The sequence below is a fragment of the Colias philodice genome, chromosome 3, assembly GCF_061535455.1.
Source record: "Colias philodice isolate Cphi_HAF_F1 chromosome 3, ilColPhil1 Martin Lab GWU primary, whole genome shotgun sequence".
Taxonomy (NCBI): Eukaryota; Metazoa; Arthropoda; class Insecta; order Lepidoptera; family Pieridae; genus Colias; species Colias philodice.
The window spans coordinates 9,552,141-9,568,382 of record NC_143088.1 but is presented as its reverse complement, the minus strand read 5'-3'; the positions used below and the strand labels follow the sequence as shown (position 1 = coordinate 9,568,382).

At 34.8% G+C, this 16,242-nt stretch overlaps 2 protein-coding genes and 1 long non-coding RNA gene across 4 annotated transcripts; 2 read left to right on the top strand and 1 right to left on the bottom strand.

The window, feature by feature from the left end:
- Positions 1–697: 697 nt before the first annotated feature.
- LOC149489933 (mitochondrial import inner membrane translocase subunit TIM14) lies at positions 698–1,845 on the bottom strand. Of its 2 annotated transcripts, none has more exons than XM_089714729.1 (3): positions 1,816–1,845; positions 1,392–1,631; positions 698–897 (listed from the first exon to the last, which is right to left on the bottom strand). In XM_089714729.1, the coding sequence occupies exons 2-3, from the start codon at positions 1,620–1,622 to the stop codon at positions 781–783; spliced, it is 348 nt and encodes a 115-aa protein (XP_089570855.1). In that variant the 5' UTR covers positions 1,623–1,631; positions 1,816–1,845; the 3' UTR covers positions 698–780. The 2 variants fall into 2 exon arrangements, with proteins under 2 accessions (XP_089570855.1, XP_089570856.1); XM_089714730.1 differs by having other exon boundaries at positions 1,821–1,839.
- Positions 1,846–2,799: 954 nt separating this feature from the next.
- Positions 2,800–3,503, top strand: LOC149489932 (uncharacterized). Its single transcript, XR_016318370.1, has 2 exons — positions 2,800–3,015; positions 3,319–3,503. It is a non-coding gene; the product is annotated as an uncharacterized LOC149489932 (long non-coding RNA).
- Positions 3,504–4,819: 1,316 nt separating this feature from the next.
- On the top strand, positions 4,820–15,684 carry Karybeta3 (karyopherin beta 3). Its single transcript, XM_089714726.1, has 18 exons — positions 4,820–4,973; positions 5,435–5,668; positions 6,334–6,476; positions 6,702–6,903; positions 7,727–7,852; positions 8,222–8,433; positions 8,725–8,956; positions 9,382–9,525; positions 9,795–9,914; positions 10,291–10,486; positions 10,828–10,980; positions 11,109–11,282; positions 11,380–11,684; positions 11,777–11,917; positions 12,464–12,683; positions 13,148–13,448; positions 14,111–14,324; positions 14,848–15,684. Exons 1-18 carry the CDS (start codon positions 4,893–4,895, stop codon positions 14,929–14,931), a joined length of 3,282 nt encoding a protein of 1,093 aa, XP_089570852.1. The 5' UTR covers positions 4,820–4,892; the 3' UTR covers positions 14,932–15,684.
- Positions 15,685–16,242: the final 558 nt, after the last annotated feature.

The following is a 16,242-nucleotide window of genomic DNA, read 5'->3' as shown; positions in this document are numbered from 1 at the left end:
ACATACATTGAGCTAATAAATGGTACGGTTCCTTTAAATTTGTTATTTATTGTGAGTATTAACTCTTGAACATAATTTTATATAATTAATTTATATATATAATAATAATTTTTGAAACTAATATTTGTATAATGCTTATAATATGTAGTTGTCTATGGTGTGTCATGCTTTCTCATAATTATCTATCAGATTGCTGTAACATAATATTATGTTGGAGGTTCTAAACATAATAAAGGAATGAAATGTTTTCTATGTATTTATTAATGCAACACATGGATTTTCCATACTCTAGTGTGGTCATACTTCATGTCTTGTTAAATGGTAATAGTAATCAAATTATTGCCAAGATTAAAACAAAAAACTATATAATATTAATATTTAATAAAGTGACCTAACTTATTTTTCCAGGGAAACCAAGTGGAGACTTAATTTTACCTAAATAGTACATGCAATAAGGATAAATATAATGCATTGTGCATATTCTCATTTCATGTATTTGCTCAATTACTAAAATCACTCATTCAGTGGAATAATGGCTGACAATATGTTAAGTCTTTAAAGCCACAAGAATATTATTTCCATTGTGGGGCTTTAACTGCAACCACGAGGTGTTTAACTGTTTTTTTTATCTTTGAGCATAAGATATACAATAAAACAAAACCTTTTGATTATAAAAATATTCTGAAGAAAAAGTGCATGTAACATATCACATTTATTTACTAACAGGTAATATTATCTATTTAAAATAACGAAAACCATAATTATTTTTCACTAACAATTTCATGATTTTCCACTTTCTAAGACGTCCTTAGCTTCATTTATTTTAGCAGCTATTAAAGGGGAGCCTCCCTTATCTGGATGATTTAGAAGCATAATGCGTCTGTGGGCTTCCCTTATCTGTAAATTAAAAATAATTCAATTTTTTTTTTCGATTTTCAAATTGGTGCACACTAAAAAAAAGTATGAAGTGTAATATTACTTTACAGAATTAATTGTATTAATATTGTAAGAAATAATACATGAGGCCGGGTTAAATATTCGTTTGAATGAAATAAGAATGTACTCCGATTCTACACAGCTAACTCGTATAAACAACTTCCGAGCCCCTAGGCACAATTCGTACGAATGCGCCACGAGTCAAAGGAAAGCGGCAATTTATAGTACCTATTCGACAGCTAAGCATGTTCGGACAGGAAATAGTGACAACTATATTGACAACTCCACAAAAATAAAAACAAAAATTACGTCTAACAATATTATATACTGTTACAGTTAGCTTAAAACACCACAAAATATGACTTTTCACAGATACACACTGATCTGTAAAGTAATGAAATAATTTCCAAGTCTATTTTGTTTTGAAGATGTGATTGAAATGTTTTGATCCATACCTTAGTTTTATTAGCCGTGGGACTCACACCCAAAATTAAAGCTGCTTCTCTTTTCGTCATCTTGGGTTCAAAACCACCCTTATAATATTTCGAATTCGCTAGACTTTCAGCATCAAACTTGGGTAAGTTTTTAACAGCTTCAGCGAATTTCATTGACGCATTGGGCATTTGCTTCATCAAATAGCGACCAGCGAAACCAACTGCTGCCATCCCAAGACCAGCGAGTATCATTGTACTTGCCTAAAAGCCAAATTAAAACAATGTTGATGTCATAATAATTTCTCATTCATTGAGAACATCCACAATATACAGAAGCATAACCTACCATTGTTTAGACTTTAGAGTTCTTTTTTATATTTTTTATTTAAAAAAATTGCATGTTATGTTAGCACCCTACACATGAAATATTGTTTCAGTTTATTACATTACTTGCGGTTAGAAGAATGAAGAACTGCTCAATAAATTTCATATTAAGAAATTCATATCACTGTGATTAGCTTAGCTCGTGATTAGGTTATCATATTGACACATGACAAGAGGTAAATTTTGACATTTAGTGCAGTGCCGTCTGGCATTCTTAAGCGTCTTATTCACGGTCAATCCCCGACGTACGTCGGCTCAAGGCCGCGGTGCTGGATGTATCCTACTGACGATCGTGCGCGCATCAAGCATGGCTAGGGTTGCCAACTTTTATTTGAAGAAATAGAGTATATCTGATTTTAAAGGAGGTAAATAAAGAGTAAATAAATATTTTTAAAAATGTATTTTTTTGTACTTTTTGCAGTACCTAAGAATTTTTCATTATTTTTAAATGAATTATATGAATCCAAACATTCCAAATCTAAATTTATATATTTCAAGAGCTCATTTTTAATTAATTTTTAATGAAGCTCGGTTTCTCTCTTCCCGCCACTTCACATTCATGACCGAAAAGACTCTTTCAGTAAATGCTAAAGTGGCGGGAACAGAGAGTATATAGCTAATCATTTTTTTTTAAACAAACAAATTCGTCAAGATATTTTTTTTAAATAAATTGCCATTTTTCTGCAGTGGACTTTTGCATAAAATCTGTGTTATTCAACAATTCGCCTTGGAGTTCTTTTAAAATAATAACTTCTGAATATAAACTGTCCATGTGTACAAGGTTGATCCAAAAGTAATGATAATTGGGATTTCCTGTGTACATAAAAATCAAAAATAACCGTTTCTTGCTTGCTCATGTACTCACTAAGTTATCACAAAAAAATCATATCAATAGGCCACGTTTCCAAGTATTTACATTAATTTCTGTTGGCAACACTAATCTGCTGTACGTCCGCGCTATTCACTGTCCATCTGCACGACGTTCGCGGTGGTGGGGGTGCTTGCTGGATGAAAAGTTGGTCGTGCACACAGAACAGTAAAGTAGATAGAAGTGTGATGTGGGCGTGGCCCACGTGTCACTGGTAAGGTAAGTTCACCTAACTTGCTCTCAGTTGTGCGCAGAAAAATATTCGAGTCGGTTGTCAGCTGTCAAACCTTTTTTCCATATTTATTCATTAATTAGGACGTGTTGTTCGGTATTAGAGTGCAAAAATGATAGCAGACGAAATAATATCAGCAATGGAGGCATTTCATACCATCGGTAAGTCTTATTTTTATTTATTTTAATTATTTTTTATGTTATAACTTCGCTTGTCGTAATTTGTCAAAATTGTATACAAATATCTAGTCAAAATGAACCTTAATCCGTAAGAAATTAGTACTATTATAGATTGAACAGCAAACAAGACTTTCTGGAATATTATTGCAATAAACAAACGAATGTCGCTTTAGTGATGCTTGTGGCGCATATCGACAGTATCGATACTTTAGAAAAGACAAACATTATAAATATTAAATTTTATTTTATTTTTCCTTAGCTTTCATTTGTCCAATTTATTTATAGATTTCCCAAAGAGGCTAATTTAAAAGAGAAATGGATAAATGCAACGTGACGAGTTAACTGGATGCCGAACAGCACTAAGCGGTCTAACAAAGGCCACCGATACAGCAAACCTACGGCAGTTCCAAGATTTAAAATAATGCATATTTTCTGTTTGTATTTTGTAAATATAGATTAATACTATTCTATTCCGTTTTTTATTTAATAATAATAATATAAAAAGACGTACTTAGTAGTAATAAACATACTCCAAAATGTGACACATTATACTATACTTACTCATATAAAAGAAAGAAAAAAAATACACAAAAAATATTTATTTGTGAATTATCGATAACAAGGCTGACATCCCTCAGGGCATAGCATCAGATAAATATCAAGTTAATGTCATTAATGTTGAGTGACACAAATTTCAACCTTATCTCTATGTGTTGAGGTTCAAAGTTATATTTATCGAAAACTAACGCCCTCTGTTGTGGAGTAGCTGAATGTTTTCGAATTTGGAATTTCTGTGCAATGAGAAACAAAACAGCTAATATACCTAGGGATGTTATACTAAAATAAACCGTAACATGGTGCGTTAGGGTACATATTGAAATGCTGAATTTATAACCTAAGTCAGTTTTTACTCAAATTAAGCTGTCCAATCAAAGGCATAGTTTACTTGTAGTGTACTGTATAACTATCGGTTTAAATGTGTGGGTTTGGCGACACTGGTTTTCATACTAATTATGACATTATAGCACTTCTATATGTTTTTACTGTTCTGTGGTCGTGCACATCCAGCAAGATAATAATAATAATTATTGACGTACGTCAACGCTATTCACTGTCGTTTTGCGTCGTGCATCGTGTATGACCTTGGCGGGACGTACGTCAAGATGGACCGTAAATAAGACGCTTTAGTTTTTAAAACCACAGAATAAAAACTAAGATGAAAATGAAGAAATTACATATAACATGTCTTATGTATGTAAATGTGGTAATTAATCACATAAATAATATTCGTAATGTAATTTTCGCCATGAAAGAAGTCCCGTGGTGAAGGTATATCCATGAGGTCTTCTAGAATTTATACTAACCAATCGAGCGCGATGCCGCGGCCGCGCCGACACCGACTCGCACTTGGCCCGTTTTAATAGGCCGCATTAATAAAGCTAAGTATGTTACATATTTGTTAAACGAAAAAACTGAAGTTCTTCTCGTCTTTTTAATGGCTCCACGTATAAGATAGTCTTCGACAACCAGTTATTCATGATGTTGATTATTGAATACCTCACGTCCCTATAGAACATTTGAGAACATTAATTAATATTTAATGTACTAAAACCGGGTTGAAACAAAAGAATTAAGCATATCTTATTAGCAAACTCCATCCTTGCTGTGATACTATTATACACATTATACATGTATTTTTTTCAATTAACTTAGAGACAATTCTTTTGTACATTTTATTTTTTTTTATAAAAACCGATTATATAATAAAACCGGTAAAATATAACTGGCAACAAAATAATACTTTGGTTGCCGGGTAAAATTTTATGAAAAAAAACTGGGCCTTTTCGTAGAGGTTCAACATGGCAGGAGATCAGGCGCAGTTTTATAATTTACTAATTACTTTATTATCTACAGATAATGACGTGCGAACACAGGCAGAAGTAAGTAAATTAAATAAAATATATATTTTACTAAAATTGATAGCTAGGAAATGTGATTAGAGAGAATTGTTGTAAAAACTAGTTATGGCCTCGTGTCAAAACGTGGTCATGGAGGATCTCTAGTGCTAATTTTATGTGTAATGGTTTTGTCTCAAAGATAAACAATATATTTCGCGCAAAAATAATAATATATTTGACCTTAACACCGATTCTAAGATGCTGAGTGTGCATTTACGAAATTAGTCCAATAAATGTTAATTGTTAGCTATAGACGGTTAAGTGTCATCGAACATGCTTCTATTTTAATGTAATAAATGCGTCGAATTTAACGAGCGCGTATTGTAACAAAGGAAGGTTTTCTTTTATTTTAACTTTACATCTTGTATGAAAGAACGTTACGTCAAGGAAATATTATTTTTTCATGCACGCCGAAGATATTAATTTTTTCCCAATTTTCCAAGGAAGCCTACAATAATATTCCGACAGAAACAAAAGTGGTACACTTAGTTGGTGCTATACAAAATGCCGATCTCGGTGAAGAGGGGCGCCAAACAGCCGCAGTTCTATTACGAAGACTTCTCAGCGCTGAGTTCTTCGAATTCTTCCCTAAATTGCCATTTGAACAACAGGCAATGCTCCGGGAACAATTGCTCATTACACTCCAAATGGATGTCTCCCAGCAATTGCGACGGAAGGTAAGTCGTTCTCACATGTTATAGGCGATAAAAGACGTCATTTTTCCCGCGTAACTTGCGCATTTTAATTATATTGAAAAATTTCCGCATCTAAAGTAAAATAGCTTTAATTCTTTGTCTTAACATAGAAATATCCTATGAAAACAATTAAAAAGATTCATGTTGCGCTAGCTTACATAAAGTTACATGTGTAGAATGTTAAGAATAACTTTAAGCAGCTTACTGTGGAGTATATCTTGTTAAAACAATAATCACTTTATTTTTGCATTGATTTACTGGAGCTCTATTTTATAAAAGTAAAAGTTTCATTAATAATAATTAATACAATTTAATACACTGAATGGAATAGATTAAACTGATCAATTCTGATAAAAATATTAAAGCAGAACAACATTTATAAGTCTCCAAATCATAATTTGTAAAGTAAGCATTGTTTGTATTACATTCAATTCAACACCCTATAAATTCCATGCCTAATTTTAGATGAGTAATCACCTCATGTCTATTGATGTTCATTGGGCTAAATCTACATTATGATTCATGTCTTAAAAAAGACTTGTGATAATGGGTGTGGTACTATTTATAAGGTTTATTTTGTTGATTTACTTTATTAAAAAAGCTGTTACTATTTTGTATAAATTTGTAATTAAGTATAATATCCACAGATTTGTGATGTGGTGTCAGAATTGGCCAGAAATCACATAGATGACGATGGAGTAAATCAGTGGCCAGAATTCCTTCAGTTTATGTTCAATTGTGCAAATGCACAAGATGCCAACATCAAAGAAGCTGGAATTAGAATGTTTACGTAAGTATCTTCTCTTCTATCTTCAAACAATTAATTCGAGTAAAGAAAAAGGAAGAATTTTTTTTTCCATATTATTTAATCAATGAGAAGTTATTACTCAACCAATATTGTGTTAATAAATTTTTCGAAAAAATATCAAGGTCATGTGACTAGCATCTAGCACTGCAACTCAAATATTTAAATTTTGCACAAGTATCTAATTTTTAAATTTTAATTTATCTCTAGTTCTGTGCCTGGAGTTTTCGGTAACAGGCAAAATGAGAACTTAGACGTGATCAAGAGGATGCTCCTATCAGCATTGCAGACTTCAGAATCTGAAGCATTGCGGATGCAAGCTGTTAAGGCAGTGGGCGCTTTCATTTTACTCCATGACAAGGAACCAGCAATTCAAAAGCATTTCAGTGATCTACTTTTACCATTTATGCAGGTGAGATGTTTAATAAATAACATAATTAACCATTATGGTATGTCTATACAGGGTGTCCCACTATTGGTATACTAAGCGCGAGGCGACTTGTAGTTTTGCATACAATAATCACGTAAAAAATACTTAAAAAAATTTTTTGCTCAATTTTTCCTGTAAATCCATGTTTTCTTCTCTAGTTTCGCGCAGCCGGCATATACCACTTCTCTAATATGAGCATTTTGTCTATAAAAATATAATCTTAAACTCACGTGCTGGTGTCAAAGTTGGGCGGGTTTCTTGTTATGGGTGCACACAAAGAGTTTTAAGAATTCATCTATTTGAAAAAAAAATGCATCTAGAATTTTATAAGTATTTTTGACGTACTCAGCGTATGCAAAACTATAACCTCCTTTGAGCTTAGTATACCCACAGTGGGACACCCTGTATATCAAGTCTATGAGATTAATTTCTTGAATTTTCCTGTTTCATTCATTAAGCTTTTACCACTTTTAAATCATCTGATTAGATATCATTTACAGTCTTAACCTCATTTGTTAATGAGTTTATTGTAACAATTTTTAATCCTACTTTGAACTGAATGTTTAATAAAACCATTTAAATTGGCACACATACTCCTACGTGTATATTTCCTCATGAAATGTATTACTGCCAAGGTGTGCAATATTAAATAGAGGATTTCGCTAACACCAACCTAACAATAGGATGGAGTTTGATAGTAGCCCTCAAGACAAATTAAATACTAATTAATTATTATACACAACATGTATTTAATGTTTTTTATTCAAATTATAACCGATAACTAATTTACAATATTTATTAACAGGTTGTTGTACAATCAATTGAAAAAGCTGACGATGATGCCGCACTGAAGGTTCTAATTGAACTTGCGGAAACTGCACCTAAATTCCTGAGGCCTCAAATTGAGGCTATTTTCCAAGTTTGCATCAAGGTAATTTTTTATTCTTAGCTATCTTGTGATATGTCATGATAGTGGGTAAAATTCAGATAATAAATAATGTTAACATCAATTTTGATATTAACTTTTATAGCATTCAAATGCTTTATAAATATAAATTTCGGCGTAAGACGCGGGTTCGAATCCTGCCTCGTGACAGAATTTTTTTTATTTAAAATTTATAATGTGATCATTAAATAACAATTCAGTCCATTTACAAAGATCAGCAAGACAAGATGCAATGATTTTTGAGTCCATTTCTCTCCACAAGAAAAATACTAATTTTGAAGTCAAAGATAAAATGAAGTCCTATTCATTACATACTATATAATTATGTAAGCTACAAAATCTTTATGACCTTAGGTTGTCGGCGATTCAAATGCCGAAGACAACTGGCGTCAACTCGCCCTAGAAACACTAGTTACACTGTGCGAGACGGCTCCCGCTATGGTCCGCAAGACAGTTCCAAATGCTGTACGAATGTTGACACCTCTTGTGTTGGAGATGATGTGCGAGCTCGATGATGAACCTGAATGGGCATTGCAAGACGATGTCGCTGATGATGACAATGAACAGTATGTATTCATTTTTTCTGAAATACCTATTTATAAATGTTTCATGTTCGATTGATGCTAATGTTGTAAAATATATTAAAAAGCAATTTCATTCATCAGTAAAATTTGTTTGCCTCGGTTACATTTTATGATGTCGCCATTACAAATTTTACAAGATCAAAATATCGAGATAATTAACATTCTTAGCATTTATAACTTTGGATGTCAGTCCCTCGATGACATTATAACTTAGCATTTGTTTAATTTATTTTGTATCAAGAATGTGGTGATAAAACAATTGTCCTCTTCCAGGAATTATGTAGCAGCGGAATCTGCATTGGACCGTTTGTGCTGTGGGCTGGGAGGCAAGATAATGTTGGGTCTGATCGTAGGGCAGGTTCCCCAGATGTTGAGCTCTGAGGACTGGAAGCGACGCCACGCGGCTCTGATGGCCGTGTCCTCAGCGGGCGAGGGCTGCCACAAGCAGATGGAGCAGATGCTCGACCAAGTTGTGTCCGCTGTACTCAATTATCTCGCTGATCCTGTAAGTTTATTATGTGTATATTTATAGTTTGAATTGTGATGTGAAATGTGTGATTGTTTAAGATAATTATGTTAAGTATTTCGAATTTATTTTTAAATTCCTAAAAATATATTTTTCAAATTTATTTTTGAATTCCTAAAAAGATATTTTTCAAATTTTGACTTCACAATTCTAAAAGGGCTGTCATAAAACAATACCAGTACTTCTCACCTAATTAGCAAGCTAGCTTCCTCACTGACCTACTTCAGTAGAAAGCTTTTACAAGATGATTTCACAGAGAATCCAAACCACTTCATTATTGTGTAGACAATGCCTTTTTATCTTTAGTATAAATGACCTAGATTTTTGCCTTTTCATTACTTTTATATGAAGTCATGTATGGAAAAATATGAATGTAAAATATTAAAAGAGAATTTTTCTTACAGCACCCTCGCGTTCGTTACGCCGCTTGCAATGCTGTCGGGCAAATGTCAACAGATTTTGCGCCCGTTTTTGAGAAGAAATTCCACGACAAGGTTGTGCCTGGCCTTTTGATGTTACTTGACGATAATGCTAACCCCAGAGTACAGGTATGTGTAGGATTTTCATTACATATATTTTTTTTAAGCTATTGCATAGCTTTTATCTCAAGACTTTGAGCGCGGCGACCGAATGTAAAAATTCCGTAACGAAAAAAACCTAACACCCCCCACTCCAACCGGCACAACGATGCGATGCTATGCAATAGCTTTACCGCGGCAGTCCTCGAGTGCCACACGTATTTTTTTCATTCAAATCAAAACTTTGATCTTTAACATACAATGCTATGTTTTGTACTGATGTTTTTTTTTGTCTACAGGCACATGCAGCTGCTGCTCTAGTGAACTTCAGTGAAGATTGTCCTAAGCCCATCCTCACTCAATATTTAAGTCCTCTCATGGGCAAGCTTGAAGCTATTCTAACTGCCAAATTCAAAGAGGTAAAAATTTATATCATCTATACAAACTGTCCAATGTTCGTTTGTGGTCAATAATGATCCATCATTTGATCACTTCCATACCATTGGTAGATTAAATGTGGCGATTGCTCCGTTTCTATCTTTGATAGATAGTCAGGGATCTCAGTTCACAGACATACATTTTTACATAAATATTTAAAACATTGCATCATACAATCCTATTTCAAGGATAAGACTTCCTTAACCCATTGAGCCCCGAACGGCCAGATCCGACCGCGACACAATAGATTTGATTCTGGGGCCTGATGGATTAAACTAATATAATTATAATTACATATAGCAAACAAATGATAATTTTAACATCACAAATTTTCTAATAAGCAATATATTCCTCCAGTTGGTAGAAAAGGGCACGAAGCTTGTGTTGGAGCAGATCGTGACCACAATCGCGTCGGTCGCCGACACGGTCGAGAAGGACTTTGTGGAGTACTATGACCGTTTCATGCCATGCCTTAAGTACATCATCGCTAATGCCACCACTGAGGAGTTGAAGCTTTTGCGTGGCAAGACTATCGAATGTGTCAGTTTGATTGGTGAGTTGTTTGATATAAGATTATCAAATATTATATCTATATATATATAAAACTCAAAGGTGACTGATATAGTGATCTATCAACGCACAGCCCAAACCACTGGACGTATCGGGCTGAAGTTTGGCATGCATGTAGATGTTATGTTATGCATTATGTTAGGACTAAGGAAGGATTTCCCGAAATTCTTGCGGGAACGGGGAAAAACGGGGATGCACGTACAAAGTTGTGGGCGGAAGCTAGTATAGATATATAAAAGATATTGAGAAGGAAAACATGATGTTCATAATTAAACTTTTTAACTAGTCTTAAAACAAAATATAATCTTTGTATTTATTGTATAGGCCTGGCTGTTGGAGAACAGAAGTTCATGGCCGATGCATCAGAAGTGATGGATCTATTGTTAAAGACTCACACTGAAGGTGAACAGCTGCCGGCTGATGATCCACAAACATCATACTTAATCTCAGCTTGGTCGAGAATTTGCAAAATTATGGGTAAATATGGTTTTCGTTATCTCAAAATTGTATGATTTTCATTTCGATTATTTTATTTTCTACAATTGGAGACTTCTGTTAAATATTGATTATTTCTTGTATTTAATCTAATAATTTTCTCTATGCAGGCAAAAAATTCGCTCAATACTTACCAATGGTAATGGAGCCAGTAATGCGTACCGCCGCCATGAAGCCCGAGGTCGCTCTGTTAGATAACGACGACCTAGAGACAATTGAAGGAGATTTGGACTGGCACTTTGTGACTCTTGGTGAACAACAAAACTTTGGCATTAAAACTGCAGGTAAATTATTATTAAACTTAATTAAATATTTATATTTTTTTCAATTGATTGTCGAACAATAGAAAAACGTGTGTATAAAAAAATTATTTGTTTATAGGTCTCGAAGACAAAGCATCAGCCTGCGACATGCTGGTATGTTACGCACGCGAATTGAAAGAGGCGTTCGCCGAATATGCCGAAGATGTAGTCCGTCTCATGATCCCCATGTTGAAGTTTTACTTCCACGACAACGTGCGTATGGCGGCCGCAGAGTCGCTCCCATACTTGCTGGAATGCGCTAGAATACGCGGCCCGCAGTACATACAGGGCATGTGGGCCTACATTCTACCTGAGTTGTTGAAGGCCATCGATTCTGAGCCTGAGCAAGAAGTCCAAGTGGAATTGTTGAACAGCCTTGCTAAGGTAGTTATGTGAGATTATTTATGTATTTTAGCAATGCTATATATGGTTTTCTTAAATGGTGTCAGTTTGCCTAAAAATACATATCTTTACAGTGTATAGAGTTACTCGGCGCTGGATGCCTTTCTGATGAAATGATGGCTGAAGTACTGCGCATTTTGAATAAACTGCTCACTGAGCACTTCGAACGCGCCACTGAAAGAAGACAAAAACGTGCCGACGAAGACTACGACGAAGTGAGTAGCTGTTGTTAATAATCATCATTTCGTAATTATAGTAATAAATGTTCGCATTTATTACCTTACTCTGTCTGTCACCCTGTTTGTGATGAAAATATTGATGACAAAAAAGGCTACATTTTATTAGGAAAACAAAACTTAATAGTTGTTAAATTTATTAATTAAAGATTTTAAACGTGATTTATTCCGAACACGAATAAATCGCATTTATAATTGCTTAACATCATTAATTTTTAAATGTAGAGTACCCGCGTAAAATCAAACACAAGTTGTGAAATAAGATACAACAATAGTTTACAATGAAATTAAGTTTAATAAAATTCTCATCTATACTAATATTATAAAGCTGAAGAGTTTGTTTGTTTGTTTGAACGCGCTAATCTCGGGAACTACTGGTCCGATTTGAAAAATTATTTCGGTGTTAGATAGCTCATTTATCGAGGAAGGTTATAGGCTATATATCATCACGCTACGACCAATAGGGGTGGAGCCACGGGGGTGAAACCGCGCGGAGCAGCTAGTAAATTATATTTGTATCGCCAGGTTGTTGAAGAGCAGCTAGCGGACGAGGACAACGAGGACGTGTACGGGCTGTCGCGCGTGGCGGACGTGCTGCACTCGCTGATGTCTGCGTACCGCGAGGCGTTCTTCCCGCACCTCGACACGCTGCTGCCGCACCTCGTGCAGCTGCTGGCCCCAGGCCGCCCCTACGCAGATCGCCAGTGGGCTATATGCATCTTTGACGACGTTATCGAATTTGGAGGTTTGTACTTTTGAATGATGCACATGGAAAGGCATATTCTAAATATTTGCTCTATTAAATTGTACTTTAATGTTGAAGATAAGTCTTTTGCGTCAGACACTACTATTATTAGCGTTTCTAATATAATTGGCAAGCATTCTTTTGCTCACTAGGAGAGTTGCAAAATAATTGTGAAAGGAATCTTATACTTTACTAGCTTACCGCCCGCGGCTTCGCCCGCTTTGTCTAAAACCTAATAAATTATATACTAAAACCTTCCTCTTGAATCACTCTATCTATTAAAAAAAACCGCATCAAAATCCGTTGCGTAGTTTTAAAGATTTAAGCATACAAAGGAACATAGGGACAGAGAAAGCGACTTTGTTTTATACTATGTAGTGATATCAAATCAACTTAATAATAATAAAATAACTTGCAGGTTGACGAAATTATTGTAATAAAATTAAACCTAAATTTGTTCCTAGGTCCCGCCTGTGTGAAATACCAAGATATATTCCTCGAACCAATGCTGAACGGACTCCGTGAACGCGAACCCGAAGTCCGCCAAGCCGCCGCGTACGGCTGCGGAGTGCTGGCCCAATTCGGCGGCGCCCAGTTTGCGCCCGCCTGCGCTAGGGCTGTGCCCCTCCTGGCCGCACTCATCGCCGAACCCGACTCCCGCACTGTTGAGAACTTGAACGCTACCGAAAACGCCATCTCTGCTGTCACTAAGATTATCAAGTATAACCACTCTCAAATCAATAGGGATGAGATTATAAGGCATTGGTAAGTACAATGATGCAATAAAATAATTCACTTAATTATTATAATATTGCTATAATATTTAAATATTATGTGATACAATGTATGAATCACATACAATGTAACAGGTTAATTTCATTTGATAATTATGACACATTGTTTATCATATATGATACACAATACACATATCAAATCTTCCATTGGATAACCTTTGTACTCAATTCTTATCTATCCCAGTCTGCACATGAAAGATTAGTTTCTATCATTTCTCATTCATCAGTCCTATTTTTAACCTCTACTCATAGTTAGTAGAGTAGCTTATAATAAACTTTCTATAGTTTGATGTTTGTTCTTATTCACTCTATCCCACTCTTATATGGCTTACTTATATTTCTTCCATTGAAATTTTTAACTTTACTCAGGCTGACCTGACAATCCATAATATTGAATAGTTATTAAAATTGGAATCATAATGAAGTGTATATCTTATATACTTTGTAATACGCGCCAATTCTATTTTGATATATACTTTGTGGCATGGAAGAATTATGATTTCAGTGATAAACTTTTTGGTAAAAAATTCACTGTTTTAAGTCTCCACTAGTTTTTTCTAATCTCCTTTTGCAGGCTCAGATCACTCTTATTCCAACATTATGTTTTTCACTAAATTGTAATAATTTCCGCAGGCTCACATGGCTGCCGGTAGTGGAGGACACGGAGGAAGCGCCGCACGTGTACTCGCTGCTGTGCGAGCTGGCGGGCAGCGGGCACGCGGCGCTCGCCACGCCGGACGCGCCGCAGAGGGTGCTCGCGGTCATCGCGGAGGCGTTCCTGCGCGACGCCGTGACGAATGATAACCCCGTGTTCGCGCAGATGATCGCGCTCGTTAGACAGATACAGGTAGGTTGTGTTCAGGATGGTGTATTGTATAAAGTGTATGTAATGTAGGGAAAATATGGCCTCAAAGAGATTGATTTTTTTTTTTTTTAGGACATTATTACACAAATCGACCTAGTCCCACAGTAAGCTCAATTAAGGCTTGTGTTGTGGGTACTCGGCGACGATAAATATAATATATTTTAATAAATACATATATAGATAATAACACCCAGACCCAAGAACAAATAATTGAGTTCATCACACAAATATTTGCCCTGACCGGGGATCGAACCCGGGACCGTCGGCTCAGTAGGCAGTTACTTTACCACTGCGCCAACCGCGTCGTCATTATTATTATTCGATTTACTGTTCAGATTATTTATCAGCCTTTCCACCACTTTATTTATTATGAGTAAAAAAATCTAGTCTTATGCAAAATTTATATCGAACATTGTTACATTATTTATGCCCACTCTGAAAAAATTGACTGCTTATATTCTTATGCGAAGAATATGTTTGTACTAATAACTAATTTTTGTTACAGGGCAACGCTGAACTGTTCAACTCGTGCCTGATGCAACTGAGCAGCGATCACCAAGAAGCTTTGAAGCTGGCTCTATCCACATAGTGGTCTTCTTAACTCATTGCTTGTATTTATTACCGCCCGCACATCGCTCCGTAAACACGCTCCATACTAGGGCCCAATATATAACTAACCAATTGTGGACTGCCTACTTGTTAATGATTAAAATTATTAACCCTAAAAAACTATTTAAACTTTTATTCACATTATATGTGCCCCTCTCGTTAGGTAATAAATTATTCAATAACAGAATGTTATCCCCCCTTTCTTTCCTTGAATGGATATTTTCTTCGATCTCATTCGACATCTGTTGGGCTAAAATTGCTGTGATATATTTTGTACTAATTTATAACAGCCATTGTTTGAAAGTAGCGTCTCCTCGACCATGTCATTGTCGTTTCTAAACATTTATATTTTCTAGTGTCAATATTTTGAAATGTTACATGATGTGGATGGTCCAATTTTTAATTGAATTGCATGGATTGTAGAAATTCTAGAATTTTCCCCTTACATGACGTAAATGATGAAGAATTTTGCTAAAATACGATAAGAAATAGAATATTATTAAATGTTACTATTATGTAATTGAATACATAGCGTTTATACATTAAAAAATTGGGCTGTCACATTCCATTTTTATAGGTTGCCATGTATTTGGCTGCATTGGGATCTTGGTAGTTGTTTCTCGAAATAGACGAGACTTCTGTTTATAAGATACAATTTTATTCAATAAATAAATATTATATTATGTATACATTTCTTTGTTTAACTAAAATAAAAGTTATTGACATTATAAAATTTTAATTTATTTTCTGTAATTAAGTTATTTAATGAACCCTCATTTCCATGTTACTTGACTACAAATAAATACCTTATGGCCATTCACTGTAAATTAAGCTGCATTGATATCTAGAATTATTAATCAATGGAATCTACACCGTCATTATAGAGACCCCCTTCCTAATATTTACCGTGAACAAGAAAAAAGTAATGCTAATACAACTATTTAATTGATTTGGCCATACATGCCTACAAGTATTGCCTTTGTCTAACTTATTACAATGAGGCATGAGCACAGATAATATTATAACTACTATTCCCGTTTTATTTTACAAAGTTATTATTGTCATTTTACTCATTAGGTAAAGGGCTTTCGATATCAGTTTAAAGTTTTTTGATATCTGCAATAGTTACGGAATAATCGCCTGTGCACGTCTGTACCCACATCTGTACCACGTGTGATTCGACGTATTTCTGTAAAGTTGCATACAGTAAATTATTTTTTGAAAAATAAGGTCATAAAGAAGTTTCACTTCTTACGTGTAGTACACGCGTGGTACACGCACACAGTTTTTT

What these genes read in the sequence shown, in the direction of transcription:
- LOC149489933 (XM_089714729.1), bottom strand. Translation starts at nt 1,622, where the DNA reads ATGATACTCGCTGGTCTTGGGATGGCAGCAGTTGGTTTCGCTGGTCGC. An exon ending in CCACGGCTAATAAAACTAAG is followed by an intron (nt 898 to 1,391) that starts GTATGGATCAAA and finishes TTTAATTTACAG; the next exon opens with ATAAGGGAAGCCCACAGACG.
- Karybeta3 (XM_089714726.1), top strand. Translation starts at nt 4,893, where the DNA reads ATGGCAGGAGATCAGGCGCAGTTTTATAATTTACTAATTACTTTATTA. An exon ending in ATGCTAACCCCAGAGTACAG is followed by an intron (nt 9,526 to 9,794) that starts GTATGTGTAGGA and finishes TTTTGTCTACAG; the next exon opens with GCACATGCAGCTGCTGCTCT. An exon ending in CTTTGGCATTAAAACTGCAG is followed by an intron (nt 11,283 to 11,379) that starts GTAAATTATTAT and finishes ATTTGTTTATAG; the next exon opens with GTCTCGAAGACAAAGCATCA.